Consider the following 16,338-nt stretch of genomic DNA (forward strand, 5'->3'; position numbering starts at 1 on the left):
TAGAGACATTTGGATGTTAATCAACACCTCAGGCAAATTTCAAATTTTTCTGATTTGTCAACCGGTAACATGTCCTTGCAAAGCTCTTCCACACTGCCAACTAAAAGGTGGCTTCCATCTTTATGGTACAAGAAAACATGCACTTGTAACAGATGCCCTATTGCTTCAGCAATTCCATACCTAAATCTTAGTAAGGTATTGCAGCCATGTTAAATTTGTTGTGAATTGTGGCTTACAATGCAATGAAAAAAACAAAAAACTCATGATACAAAGTTTCCTCGTTGAAAATTGGGACATACTTGTTTCTAATGCATTATATACAATAAGGTAAACAAACAAACCTAAACCGCATTCGGATGCGCTGTTTATTGGGTCTGCCTGTTGCTACAGACAGGAGCCTCCCTCGCCACAAAGACAAGCTGTGAACAAGAGCATTTGTACAGCGCTACGGAATTTGATGGCGCTATATAAATAATAAAATAATTACCGTAATTTGATTCAGATCTATGGCGTGTACTTGTCCCTACTGAGTAGGAGTTCATGGGATAGGACTAGTCTATTCTTATTCTATCCCAGTAGGATGAATGAACCTGTGCTGATTATTAATGGTGTCCATAATATGGGTATCAATAGAACTACTGACTGCGCATGTATGGCCTGACTCACTCTCCAATGTGTGTGTGGACAAAATAAATATCTGGCCGCCCGGCTGACATGGGGCCAACATGGGGTGGACATTTTAAACAAGCGAAGTCAAATTATAAAGTTGATACTGCTTTTATGTTAAGTTTTATGTGCTCAAGCTACCCACGTCTTAGTGCTAGCATGATGGGAAACCACTTGCCCACCGCTTAGGCAGACAAGTGAGCTGTGTCACCACTCGTTAATCAGCCTAGCAGGAGCGAACTAATATAACCCACAGGGGGATCCAGCATTTGGGTATAGGCAATGGTTCTAGTGTGTCTACTGCCCTTAAAAGCCACGCATATGGCACTACTCTACTGTTATCTTGCATATTAATTTTCCCCAATCGTTGGGTTAGTGTTTCACAAGACATGTTTATTGTCTATAACATGTGCAGCACTATTGCCATTCATGCTATATCTGTGCCTAACCGTTATGCTATATTGCTTTGTTCAATCATACTATCAGTTGTACATTCTGATGTGTCTAAAGCTTTGTTTGTATGCACACTGCAGCAATATGCTTGACTACGACCTCTCTAAGTATAGATATCTCTGATCCAACTCTCTGTTATTATGCGGATCTTGTAAAATAAGTTTATGTTCCTAGCCTGTTTCCTACTCCCATAACATTCAGGTACTTTACCTTTATTCTAATGAATATATTCTCCATCACGTCTTGCATGTTTTGATTCTCTTCTACTTTTGTGACCTACTAATAGACGAGTCCGCATAGCCTGTCTATATCCATACCTAAAAAATGTGCCGTTACTACAATGCCATTTATGTGAAATACTGTGATATTACTGTACTTACATATGCTGTTGTGGCATCGTAAGATGTTCTGTTACCTCGTGCACAACAAAAAAAAAAAAAAAGGATCTGGCTGCTAGATTGATGGCTTGTGTGTGTGTCTATCTCTTCACTGCATTTATGAGTAAAACTTGTGCAAAAATGTGTTTAAAGGGATTCGTCCATATCTTTCCTGTAGACGATACTGGTGGAGGATTCAGAATTGATCCATTTGATTTGGACGAATTCATTCAAGTGAATTATTGCGCAAGTCTAGTTATAAACCATTCTCAGAGCCGAGAGTAGGCGCCATGTTCTGTGCACCCCAGCAATATTGCATTGTTTGTCACCCATAATAAAGTTCTCGTTGCTTTTACTGCTAACGTTTTGACAGCCCTTTACTGTGGAATTTCAAGAGCTACGTTACAAGAAGTGCTAATGAAATTGTAAAATCAGAGGCAGAAACAAACAAAGATGTTTTGTACAGCAGTTATGCCAGTACGCCAGTTTCAATCTCTGTGGGAGAGCTGTTTTTCTTGCATGTTTGGGACTCGTAGATAAGTTGAGAAATTGCGCAGTGTTTTTTTTATCCTAGGAGATCTTTATCAAAGAACAGCATGCTACTTTGTGTTTAGGCTTTTATCCTGGAATCGCTCCTGTAATTCACTGTTCGAGTGTGATGGTAAAACGGAGTTAGCCTCTATGGAGCTGATTCTTCCAGTCATCACCTGTCTTTATTAAAAGTTTACAGCACATGTTTGATAACGCAGCGATGCACGGAAAGTCACGTTGGGTCTTTGCCAGAGCTTTTAATATAATGCTGTGTTTTGGGGAATTTGGAAACGTATTTACTTTCATGCATAATGTAAGGGAATTGACCTGGGATTTGCACATTTATGTAAAAAAAAAGCTAAACGGCTTCCTTTGTATAAAAAGTATTTTCGTGTAGTGAGAAATTCATGAATCTGCTGTTATTTAAAGGGTTACTCCATGCACCATAACCACTGCATCCCGTAATGCCAGGTTTAATTTATCTTACTTAGGACTGATCGTTCTGCGTTTTCCTTATCTCAATTCCATTCGTCATTATGTATAAATAATGCTGCTATTTCCCAAACACTTCATGATCCATCTGCTCACATTTTAACTTTTCTCCTGTGCTGAAGGTACAGAGATGGCTGAGCAAATATTCTATTTCAGGAACACAGATTTTTGTGAAATCTAGTTTGTCATGTAAAAATAGCATAGTTGTGTCCTGATTTTTTTTTTTTTTTTTTGTATGTATATATATATATATATATGCCTAAACTGCAATAAAATAATTAGATACATGGTATTTATGTACCGTATGTTTTAGACTTTATGACAGTATGTAGGTTGGACGTCTGTCTGTCTGTCTGTCTGTGTGTGTGTATGTGTTTGTGTCTGTCTGGCATGCGTGGATTTAATACATTGGCATGTTGCTAGTTGCATCACTTACCTGTATGTTGTTTCTCTGCAGTATTGGCTCGATCCAGGAAAGACCATCGCCGAACACAAAGACTTAATTAACAGTAAGTATATTGCCTAATAATGGACATTGCATCCTTGTTAACCTTTCGGTTGCATTCGGCATAAATACTTGATACTTTCATATATAAAAGATATTGAAGTTATGATATTTAAATATATGTTAAGACTGTGGCTTGTAGTTGGGGGAAGGGTTACCTGACCTATTTAATCACAGGGAGCCGTCTTTCCTGAGCTGTTGCTATTCATTTCACCCCACCCACCGTGCCCCTTTCATTACATCATTACCCTGGTGGTCCCTCTTTATTTACAGGCCTAACCGTACGTTGGTTCTGCACACCACAACAGTCATTCTCCATATCAGATCTTTTAACCCAATTTTTAAAAGTATAATGCAATAGTGACCAAATGGTAGATCCCGAAGCCATTGTAAAACTGCAACACCTGTAAGCATGATGGTTGTTGTAGTCCATATATAAAGTATAGAGGACATTGGTCATATTATGATACTAGTAGGGACACCTGTTACAAAGCTTATTCTACCAGCTGTACAGAAGATCTCGGTCCTGGACAGCATTTGTTGTCTTGTCCTTTATTAACATGGAATAAAGAAGAATGTACATGACTGTTGATTGATGGCTCGCTAATTAAAGAAATCCGAAATGTCTTCCATGATGAAAGGACTCGTGAGCGGGTTGAACGACATGAGTTATGTCACTTAATAACTTAAACAATTTTAAAGGGAATGTTTCACCCTAAACCCTCCCCGCCCAAAATAAAACATTTTTAAAATTCATTCAAAAACTTTGTTTGTCATTTTAGTAATGTCGGTCTGCCTATCATAGAAGTCCTACATTTACTCTACAGAAAATTGCAAAATTCTGGGAAACTTTATTTTTTTTAAATCAGTTGCAGATTCAGAGCGATAAACCTACATTTTCAAATCACATTGGATGTATTAAACACCAACAACCTATTTGAAATTCGCAGCAACAAATTAAAGGGACACTCACTCCAAGCACCATAACTACTACAGCTCATTGTTTACTAAAATTTGCAGTTTCCTGGAAAATTGCATTGTGATTGGTTTAATGAGTAACCCAATTATTGCTATAAAACACGGTTAAATACTCCCAACACACCAAACATGCTAAGAGAGGTCCCCAATTATCCCTCATAATTCTGGAAATTATCAAATCCGCTGTCTCAGCCTATTCTTTTCTGACTGTGAGTTACTTGCAATTTTTGATTTATATTAACACATTAAACATAATAGCTGGAAGTCCATAAAAAAATTCTAGGAAAATAAGATATCCTTGGATTTTACTGTATCTCCTGAATTAAAAGCACATGTTACACAGAAGACACATTTTTTTCTGAGGGTGTGTTCCTTTGCTGTTTACTTGATTTGATTTATGACTGCGTGAGTGTTCATGTTTTGTTGCCTCTGCGTGTGGTTCACACTCTGTCTAGCCTGAGGAGGATGATAAGGGTTAAGTTTAATTGCTCCCTTAAATCATTGTGTGGACAGGATCCCTCAGTGGAAAAAGTACAAAATCTGACACTATATTTGTGTAATATGATAAAGTAAAAAAAGTATTAGAAGGGATGCCACTATATTTACTGCATTATCATCGCTGTGTATAGATTAAAAAAAAACTCCCAAAATTGCAGAATACCTAAATGAGAACATTTTGATAGTTTAGGATATATTTAGTAAAAAAATGTGCGCCTACAAAAAAATAAATAAATCTCCTATTTCACCTCCGATATGTTAACCTAAATTGTGAAAATTACCTGCGCTGCCCTCATTGTTTACTGTTCTATAGCTCAGTGTGAAATTTGTTGTGCTCTTGTGCAATATTTAATTTCACGCTTTGAATGTGGGCTTGCTTTATGTTGTAAGCACAGAATTGGTATTGGACTAAAGCATTCTCCGTTTTACATCGTCAGCATGGTTATCACAAGCTTGCAGTTTAACAAATGATATTGAAAAATAGTAAAACTGGTGTTTTTTGTTTTTTTTGTTTTGTTTTTTAGGGACACTCGAAGCCCCAAGGCCACTACAACGTAGTCTATTACATTTTAGTGTATAGTACAACTTAGCTGGCACCCACAGCCTGGTCCCTCCATGGTCACTTAATAATGTGGAAGTGTCACTTGTGCACTCTTTATACATCGTAATCCAGATTTGCCTGTGATGGGCTGCGAGTGCTGGATTCTATTTAGTTTTCAACTAGTAGTCAATTGCTTGAAACTGAGGGTCTGCACTTATAGATCATAATTCTCTGAAACGGCAGAGGTTACTGGCAGGTTAAAAGGACAGTGGGCACTGCACCCAGACCACTTCAATCAAGTGAAGTGATCTGGGTGCCTATAGTGTCCCTTTAAAGGAACACTCCATGTACCAAAAAACAACAGTACTGCACACTGTAGTGGTTACGGTGCCAGAAGTGTCCTGGTACCTCCATTGTAAGCAGTCAACCCAGAAGGGCTAACTAGAGGCAAATATCACCCCTGGGCCATTCCAATATGGGTGATTATGTTCTAGCAATATTAGTTTTTTTATTCTATTATTTTAATCTAGTTCTTGCAGTATCCGCATAAAACATTTAAAGGGTTACTCCAACAAAAAAAACCCAGTGGTTTTGGTTGGAGTAATCCTCTCAGTGGTGGTCTGCCCCCACCAAAATGGATTCTATAATGTTAGTTCCCCCCTCTGTTCCCCCCTCCTCTCGATCCCATTGCTTCAATGCTTTCCTATGGGGATTCCATGGATCCCCATCGAGCATAAGGACGTCCAGTGTCTGGTGACCCTGAGTCCAGTAAACTCCCAGATAGCTTTTAGTGGCTGAGTTGGACTAAGAGGGGCAGAGAGAGTGCACCCAGACCACTTCAATGAGCTAAAGTGGTCTGGGTGCCTATAATGTCCATTTAAACTTTTTTTTTTTCCTGCTTCGCGGACAGTTCTTTCAGCCCAGTTATCCTCTACTGACGGCTCTCCCCTTTGCCGAATGAGGGCAGAGGTAACAGAGACTGTGCTTCCCTTGGCTGTCTAGCACAAGCATTTTTGCACAACTTCGGCTTATAAGAGGTCAATCTCTGTATGTGCAGCATTTCAAAGAGAAATATGGCACATACAGACTCAAAGAACCATGACCACTTAAAATCACTGAATGGGTGGTGCTTGGAGTTACCCTTTAACATTGACATTAAATTAAGAAAGCATGTGGTGTGTGGTGGGACAATGTGCTAGTTTGGGCTCCTATTGGGTTATTTGAGGTTGCCCTGAAGGCCATATATAGTCAGCTTCTAGCTGTGGACAGTTCTAAAAGCTAGGCACTGTAGTGGTTATGGTGTTTGGAGTGTTCTTTTAATGTATGTGGTTGTAGTGTAACATTTTCAGTAAGACGTGTTCCATATATTGTGTGAAAATAAAGTATTTGTGTTATTTTGTTCTGCAGCTGGACCTCCCTACACTCTTTATTTTGGGGTCAAGTTTTATGCCGAAGATCCTTGTAAGCTGAAAGAGGAAATAACCAGGTATTGTATATAATTCTATATTATCCATATGAATGAATGCTGAAAAAAACCCAGGATTATTGCTTTCATATGTTTAACAAGTAATCCTTGGAGATTTACTAATCTTTGATAAATTAGAGAACAAATCTAAATTCATATATATTATTACATAATAAATGTAACTATATGTAGGTGATAGTGTAGTAAAAACATGTGACAATACTCTATCTAGGGTTATTCTTTAAAGTGAGAATTTCACCTTTTAGACTAAAATAACTAAACTCCATGTCACTTTATCACACATTTCTACTTTTCTATAGAATTGGCAAAACTATCACAATTGGTGGTTGTACTAACACTTCACAGTTCCTCAAGCCACCTAATTCTGATCACTCCAGCTTACGTACAGCTTCTCCGGTGTCTGAACTACAATTTAGATCAATGTCTGCATAGAGTGCATCGAAAATGCAGAGGTGACGTCCAATTGTAGCATTAAAAAGATCTCCTGGAACTTTAAAAATCAACCACATCCCATTTTGTATTTGAACACCTCTAAATGTAGTTTTACTCATCCCTTTAGTGAAGATGTTTATTTTTCAGTCGTGTCCTGTAAAAGGATGTAAAGCTTAAAGGATCACTATAGTGTCAGGAAAGCAAAGCGATTTTCCTTACACTATAGTGCCCTGAGGGTGCCCCCACCCTCAGGGTCCCCCTTAACTTATTCCAGCACCAGGCTCCCTCGGCACTGGTGACCTCTCCTCCCCTGTCCGACGTCACTGGAGCTAAATGCGCATGCGCGGCAAGTGCCACGCGCGCTTTCAAAGTGTCTATAGGAAAGCATTTCTCAATGCTTTCCTATGGAGGCTCTGCGCGATGGAGGCGAAATATGCCTCCAGCGTCGCAGATGCGCCTCTAGTGGCTGTCCGGAAGACAGCCACTAGAGGCTGGCTTAACCCCAAATGTAAACATAGCCGTTTTTCTGAAACTGCTATGTTTGCATCTGAAGGGTTAAAACAGGAGGGAGCTCGCACCCAGACCACTTCATTAAGCTGAAGTGGTCTGGGTGACTATAGTGTCCCTTTAAATTATTACACAAATTCAAATCTGTGCGTGTGTCATTGAGTCTTCAAGTACGTATAATGAGCTTCACTGGTCTAGAATTATACACAGGGTTGTTTTGGTGAAATAGATTGTATCCAAAGACCAACACAAGGATGCATAAACAGAAGAAAACCCGGAGACCTTATTAATGGAGAAAGTAATGAACCTGATGAATCCTCATTTTACTGTATTTTGTGCATCCTCTTACAATGCGGGAAGGCCAAATGATTTGCACACACAGTGTCTGTTGTCAATTGGAGAACATGGTGAGAAAAAAATAAAACCTCCTGGAATCTTCCATTAAATCTTACTGCTACCAGTCTATCATGGCAGAATCTTACTATCAAGCCTCTAATTTGGCCCAAACAATAACTGGAATACTATGCAACTCTTTACCACTGAGCCTGGAACTAGGAACAATTTCACTACACCTTATTCCATTTAGTAACCGGTATGGACACCGTAATGGTTTCATCGAAAACACCAAGCCTCATCCTCCTATCATATATCACTGTTCTTTGGGAATGTGATTCTCTTGTGGATTTGTAAACTAAAAGAAGAATCCTCTCTTAACCTTTGATTCCATGAAGTTACAACACTATAACTTCTCAGGAAGTACTTCCACCCTAATATGTGGGTATTTGTAGCCTTTACTAATAAAGACTAACGAACACTCACACTATGTGTCTGACTCTTAACTCTTCTCTAAAAAAGCCTGCTATTATCTCTTACCTGAGGATCACACACAATCTAACTCTTTGCTCAATAAATCACATCGTCTGACTTCAGGAAATGGTATGCCTCGGAAAAAAAAAGTACCGGTATGCAACCCATTAGTGACATGCTATAAAATGATGGCAACCACCTTAACACAAAGGTGAATAATTTACAATAAAAAAATGCAAACCTTATCTCGAGGAGGTGGACTGAGCCATATTTCAAGCGAAAAGTAGCTTTAGATGCTTAACCCAATGGGAAACTACTAGGAAACGCCTACTGAGGTGGTATGTGATCTCTCAAAGACTAGTTCGCCTTTTACCCAACTAGAACCATCCCACTGATTGTAAAGTGGTCACAGCATCTCGGCTTTACATTTTATGGTCATGCCCACTACTGACTCAACTTTGGAAACTTCTCTTATGAAATCCTCTAATCTCCATCTACCAATGAATCCAGCTACCTTCTTGGATATTATTCAGCCTTCCTTCCAGGGTCGAAAAATGTCTCATCACGGTCTATAAGCTGCAAAAATGTCAATTGCTAAAAATTGGAAATCTACTGAACCATCCATAATTTCCTCAGCTCTACAGGCATTGAACTTAACCCAGCTATATGAAGAGATGTCCTCATGTTACATGGAAACACTGGAATCCAAACTAACTTTAATGACTGCTTGTTGGATCACCTTTTTCCCTTCTCTGTCTCCACCCTTGTTTCCATACTTTTCTTCATTTATTTACATTCTGCCTTCTCTGACATGGAGTGTCACATCTCTGCCAAGTCTGAATGTTTCACCGTTGTATATGATGCCCAGCTCAGCTTCTTCTTCTTCTCTGGTTTTGATGGTTAAAGGACCACTCTAGGCACCCAGACCACTTCAGCTTAATGAAGTGGTCTGGGTGCCAGGTCCTTCTAGGGTTAACCCATTTTTTCATAAACATAGCAGTTTCAGAGAAACTGCTATGTTTGTGAATGGGTTAAGCCTTCCCCTATTTCCTCTAGTGGCTGTCTCACTGACAGCCGCTAGAGGCGCTTGCGTGATTCTCACTATGAAAATCACATTGAGAGCACGCAAGCGTCCATAGGAAAGCATTATGAATGCTTTCCTATGTGACTGGCTGAATGCGCGCAGCTCTTGCCGCGCGTGCGCATTCAGCCGACGGGGAGGAGAAGAGGAGGATCATAGGAGGAGAGCTCTCCGCCCACCGCTGGAAAAAGGTACGTTTTAAACACTTTCCCCTTTCCAGAGCCGGGCGGGAGGGGGTCCCTGAGGGTGGGGGCACCCTCAGGGCACTCTAGTGCCAGGAAAACGAGTGTGTTTTCCTGGCACTAGAGTGGTCCTTTAATGTATATCTCCCCATTCTGTGACATTTCTAATCCATAACTACCCAAAATGCTTGACCATTGACAGAATTGGTATAAACCCCATTCCTATTCTACTACTGTTTCTTCTATAAAGATCCCTGGTAGTTGTGTTAGAGTAGAGATTGTAGTCATATTAGTTCATTGATGCAGATGTAAAATAACAGATTAAATTTGTATCTTGTAATACCTTTTTTTTTTTATTGGACTAACGGAATTTTGTAACTACAAGCTTGCGGGAGAACCACCCCTCTCTCAAGTCTAAAGCATTTCTGAGCAAAGACACCACATGGAATTCACAACTCAGTTTGAATTCTATCTGTCGTCTGTGCTCAGAAATGTTTCAGAAAGGGAGGACCTCCCGAAAGCGTGTCATTACAAAATTCTGTTAGTCCAATACAAAAAGTTATTACAAGATATGAATTTCATCTGTTATTTTACATCCCTCAAATTTGCAGAGAAATTCTATACTAAAGGGGAAGAATGGCATTCTACCCGTAAAGAAGTGGGGTGGCCATTTTCTGTAAGCCATTGGGTGGGATGATTGTCACAGGAAGGTGACAAGATGCAGTTCTTGGGTGCAGCACTCAAAGAAGAAATAAATAACAATAAACATCTCAAATTACCGAAAGGCTGCTTTGATGACTTTATTGTTTAAATTAAGAAATGTAAGTATTCTCAGGGTCTTATATTTAATGGGGCTTAATAAGACTTCCATACAGATTCTTTCTCCTTGTGAAAAGAGAGAGGGGGGGGGGGGGGGGGAGAGGAGGGTGAGGGGTTTTGAAGCTCCCTTCCTTAGCACACGGCCAATACATGCCAGACCTCCTGGTCGAGTGCCTGCCCAACCCTTCAGGATTGCCCAAGTCCCTGGCCACCTGTTAGCTACAGAACAAGATATAGTGAATTTAAATGGAGTTGTTTTTCTTTTTAATTATATTTTTTATTTTACAGTATTGTTTTTATATTCCTAAATGATTGATTCTGTCTTTTATCATACATTTCAACATACAAATCTGTTTTCATTTAAATTTGTATTAAAGATTTATCAATTAACATCACAATCCAGTTTAGTCCTGGCACTAAAAGAAACCAAAACACTGTATCCGTTTCTCCTCCAATCTCTGAAACTGTAATGGTCATAGTCACAGAGTGTCCCTTTAACTAGAGATACAATACCATTGTGTTAATCTTCCTTTAGAGCAGACACACCATTATAAGCCTGGCAAGTGTCTTTAAACCAAAACACAAACCATCCTTATTTGCTGATCCGTGATTTTCAAACTAGGAACGACGTGGGTTCTAGTCACCTAGAGGGAGATAAAGAGCACCGTGTGTGGAAATAAACTGAGATGCCATTTCATTCTCTTGTACTTTACTTCTGTCCTGTGTTAGAATGTCATCCTAAGTCCGTTATGAAGATAAATCTCATGAACATGTACATATACTTCTTTTTTAGGTATCAATTTTTTTTGCAAGTGAAACAAGATATTTTGCAAGGTCGTCTGCCCTGTCCATTTAACATTGCTGCTCAACTAGGAGGTTACGCTATACAGTGTAAGTAAACCTGGGAACGAAAGCCATGGGGGAACTGGGGCTGAGACGGAGTTATAATACATTAATAGGGGCTGAGACAGAGTTATAATAATACATTAATAGGGGGCTGAGACGGAGTTATAATAATACATTATTAGGGGGCTGAGATTGAGTAATAATAATTATTGAGGGGCTGAGATTGAGTTATAATACATTAATAGGGGCTGAGACAGAGTTATAATAATACATTATTAGGGGGCTGAGATTGAGTAATAATAATTATTGAGGGGCTGAGATTGAGTTATAATACATTAATAGGGGCTGAGACAGAGTTATAATAATACATTATTAGGGGGCTGAGATTGAGTAATAATAATTATTGAGGGGCTGAGATTGAGTTATAATACATTAATAGGGGGCTGAGACGAAATTATAAATAATGGGGGGCTGAGAATGAGTTATAATAAAGTAATGGGGGGGGGCAGTAATAATAAAGTAATGGTGGGGCAGAGATTCCGTTATATAGTAAGGGGGGTGAGATTTATTTATAATAATAAATAAAGTAATGGGGGGGGGGAGAGGGGGGGTGAAATTCAGTTTTTATACAATGAAGGTAAAGGAAGGGTTTTGATTCAGTAATAATAAAGTGATGGTGGGGCTGAGATTACGTTATTATATAGTAGGGGGGGAATTTATTTATAATAAAGTAATGGGGGGGGCGAGATTTATTTATAATGTAATGGGGGGGGGGGGGGGGAGGGGCAAGGGGCTGATATTCAGTTTTTATACAATGAAGGTAAAGGAAGGGTTTTGATTCAGTAATAATAAAGTGATGGTGGGGCGGAGATTACGTTATTATATAGTAGGGGGGGATTTATTTATAATAAAGTAATAGGGGGGCGAGATTTATTTATAATAAAGTAATAGGGGGGCGAGATTTATTTATAATAAAGTAATGGGGGGCGAGATTTATTTATAATAAAGTAATGGGGGGCGAGATTTATTTATAATAAAGTAATGGGGGGGGGGCAAGGGGCTGATATTCAGTTTTTATACAATGAAGGTAAAGGAAGGGTTTTGATTCAGTAATAATAAAGTGATGGTGGGGCGGAGATTACGTTATTATATAGTAGGGGGGGATTTATTTATAATAAAGTAATAGGTTCAGTAATTCAGTAATAATAAAGTGATGGGGCTAACGCTGAGGTTTAGTAATGATAAAGTAATTGCGGTGTCTGTCATAGATTTACTAATAATTAATTGATGGGGAGCTGGGGCTAAATTTCTTATCTACTAATCTAGCTTGAAAAAATAACATGTAAATCCGATTGAACCTTTCATCTCCCTGCTTATGCTGTTGATCCAAAAAGAAGTGAAAACCCCTAAAGTGAAGTGTTTTCCAAATTTTGTTTAATAATGGCTGTGAGAACTAATAACACTGTGTATCCAGCTTTGCTAACACTTCATCCGAGCCATCTTTAACCCCTTAAGGACCAAACTTCTGGAATAAAAGGGAATCATGCCATGTCACACATGTCATGTGTCCTTAAGGGGTTAAAGGTTTCATTTGAAACCCAACCACACTTTCTGTATGTATCATGTTAAACCTTTCATTCATTCACTCACAGAACTTCACGTTCATTTTATTCATTCATGTGTTCATTATCTTAAATTACCATCCACGGCACATCTCCCTTATACCTAGAAAGAGTAATTCTGCAACAAATTTCTAAAAAATAATTAAGCAATTGCCATGGAAACGAATGGATTGCTCATTATCATTTCTGCACTGTGAGAACTTTGCCCCAGAGTTACTCTTTATCCCTAGCCCTGTATATTATGTGAATGGGTTGTGGTACAGTATATATTAACAGCGCACTGCGTTGATTAAATGGTACTGCTACAAACACACTACGTATATGGATAGGGTGGATTAAATCGGATTTGGTTGCGGGTATCTGTTTACCTCCCATTTTTGTAGGTCTGTTTAAATATTTATTTTATATCTTAATGGAAGTTTTACTTTTTTTCAACATTCCATGCAGCCATATGATGATGATGCTAATTGTATTATGGCATGAAATATATGTATATATGAATAGAAGTATATAGCGTAAAGCTTGGGTACAGTATACATTTTTTTTTTGTTGCATTCCATATAGCCCGTGAATTAATTTGTTTACCGTGTAATTGAATGGAACATTGCTTCATATCGTTAAATGAATCAGATTGGATGTTTTGAGAATTTATTTATTGATTAAACCCAAACAGGTTGTTCCAAATGCTTAGCTCTATAACCTGCCTTATATTTATCAAAGGCTATCCCTGTATTGATCCGTACAGTAATAACCGCGTTCCGTGTATCCTTTAATGATCATGCTCTGTTCAATGTATTGATCCCCAATTTAACTTTGTTCAGACCACTTGTTAGTTACTTGTAATGATTCATCAATTTCTACGTTTAATTAGCAGCCTCGGTCAGTAATCTTTGGCCACCAGGTATCCCCTGGTACTTTAAAAGGTAGTCATCAGAGTTTATCTTTAGAAAACATGAATTCAAGATGGAAAGTAAAATGTAGTAAATGTATCTCAGCTAGTTTTTCTGATTTTGTATTTAGGGAGGTAATGTCACGTAGTACAAACATGATGCTAAGTTTACAGCTCTGTTTTAATGTGATCCCCGGGACAAAACGCATTAGAAAATATTTCTGGAAGTGGAGCAATTGCTGTGGAAACAACAACTGAAACGCTACAACTGGTTGTTCCACTTTTAGACACTATTCCCAAATGTGTTCACTTAGCTCAGAATCCAAACTTACCCTGGATACCGTGGTGAAAATCCAAACCATTTGCCTGTCATTGGAATGCAAACTTTTACCAAAGGCTATTTGGGGTTTAATTCCTAGAATCCCAGTGAAAGTGCGCCGATGGTTTGAAGCAAATCAGTGTCTGCTAAACCACAGAACAAAAAAAACACATTTTCAGGAGGGAACATCGTCTTAAAGATCTGCCTCACTCACCACCTCCTAGTGCAAGGTTATACCAAATCTCTCCCCCCCCCCCCCCCCCCCCAATTTATTAAGCAGGGATTGCCAAAAGGTAGATTCCCAGTTATTGCTGAATAATTTAAGGACCCTTTCCTTTTTATTTTTTTTTGAGTTCCGACTCAAACTCCTCTGGCTCAGTCTGAGGCCTTGGGGTAATTATGAAGGATGGTGAAGTTCCAATGCAATTTATTCTCCCAGTTGTCACAATGTACTTTGAATGGTTTTATACTGAATAACCCAATTAGGTATATTGATGTATAGAGTCTCATGGCCCCTAAGGAGTTGAAGTTGTAGATGGACATTCAAGAACCACTGTTGTACGAAGACTCTGAATAGACTGTTGCAGTAAAACAAATTGGTCTTCATTGAACTTGTAATTATATACCATACTTGTTTAACAATTCTAATATAGTTACGTAGTAATCTAGGTTGAAATAAAAGGCTAAAGTCCATCAAGTTCAACCTTTAAAAAAAAAAAAATAAAATCCCAAACCAGCAACTTTAAATTATGCCACAAAAAGGTGAACACATTCCTTTTTGACGACGTTATGGCAATCAGACTTCTCTTTTGATGAACAAGCTGTTAACATTCATGTTAATTATATCCTTGAATATTCTGTTTTTGCAGGGAATAAAGCAGCCAAGCCTTAAAAAAAAAAATATCTATAGAATCTGATAAGACAACCTCTTTAGGCAGATAATTCCACATCTTTACTGTTCGTACTGTAAAGAACCCTTTCTTCTGCTGTAAGCAAAAACCTCTTTCTTCCAGTCGCAATGGGACTTCTTGTCTGTATTGTCTATATTCCTGCTAATAACCAGTCACTACATAATGGTTTGTACGGCTCTATATGGTTAGCAAAGTAAAAATCCATTTACTTGTAAATCTTCAGTATCCAAAAAAAGCAAAATTCTACTTTTTCTGCTGTAGGTAACAGATAGTAAAGGTGATGCTTTTAAAGCCTCCTGCCAGGCTTTGATTGGTTTTAGATACTATGTATAGAGTGGGAAGTAGCAGAGCTCTACATTAAAATAATAGATTTTTTTTTTTTTTTTTTTTTTAAGCAGTTGTTGTGCTGGTAACACTTTTTGAAATTCTTTTAAAAAAATATGCCCCAGAATATTGTAATTTGTTTGGCTAAATTCATTTTATTTATTTTTTTATTTTTTTTTATTTTTTTACCCTTTTTAAAACCTTTTTTTTATTGAAAGTTAATGATGTTTATTTGTGCCGATTAATATACAGGGTGGACGAAAGTATGTGTTTGGAATGTCCATGAGATTATAAATTATTTTATCGGATAACAAAGAATGAACTATGCAATTTCTCACTAGTGGGAAAGCAATCACTTTTTAAAGAACTAGAAGAAAAATGCTTATTAGCTTTTAAAGCAAAACAAACAGAAAACCAGTTCTTGAAACTAAATTAAAAAAAATGTTAAATCGAGAATTCTCATTTTCTTTTCAATGAAGAGTAGACACAGGTGTTTTGAAAGGTTGCATTTAGTTGACTTTGGCTTTTTCAAATGAATTTGTTACTGTGCTGTGGGTTTTTAAAAGCTCCCAATTATTCTTCACTATAGTTCATGTATTGCATTTAAAGGAACACTCTAAGGACTAATGCAACTTTGTTCAGGCTTCCCTGGCCACACCTCCACTGCCTGTGCTTTATACAGCTTCTCTACACACTTCTTGTAAAGAGAAATCTACTTTTTAAACCTCCTTTATTGCTTAGTTTTATTGGTGTACACAGTCACACAGGTAGAAATTAAATAACCACTCCCTTAATTAACTCAAGCTGAAAAGTGCCACATCACAGTATTAGCTTATACTTTCCACAGCAAGCAGATATTTGCAAATCAGTGTGTTTAAATGGACCCTCTAAGCACCATAACAACTTTAGCTTAGCTCAATTCTCTGTTATTTAGGAGTTAAATCACTTTGTTTATACAGTTCTAGACACAGCATTAATACACACGTTCTAAAGAGTAACTTTTTTAGTTTTGTGTGTTTCATTGAGAATTTATCTCCTGCTAGGGAGCCTGTAGCAGCCTCGTGTGTGATTT

The 16,338-nt window shown here is 38.1% G+C and overlaps 1 protein-coding gene across 1 annotated transcript in view; it reads left to right on the forward strand.

Annotated features, from left to right (window-relative positions):
* Window positions 1–16,338, forward strand: part of EPB41L4A (erythrocyte membrane protein band 4.1 like 4A) — a 203,143-nt gene that overhangs the window by 56,329 nt on the left and 130,476 nt on the right. The window contains exons 3-5 of the mRNA XM_063453630.1: window positions 2,977–3,028; window positions 6,449–6,527; window positions 11,149–11,246. Coding sequence (XP_063309700.1) covers window positions 2,977–3,028; window positions 6,449–6,527; window positions 11,149–11,246 — 229 coding nt within the window. The remainder of the gene's footprint in view (window positions 1–2,976; window positions 3,029–6,448; window positions 6,528–11,148; window positions 11,247–16,338) is intronic.

This window comes from Pelobates fuscus, chromosome 5, assembly GCF_036172605.1.
Source record: "Pelobates fuscus isolate aPelFus1 chromosome 5, aPelFus1.pri, whole genome shotgun sequence".
Classification (NCBI taxonomy): domain Eukaryota; kingdom Metazoa; phylum Chordata; class Amphibia; order Anura; family Pelobatidae; genus Pelobates; species Pelobates fuscus.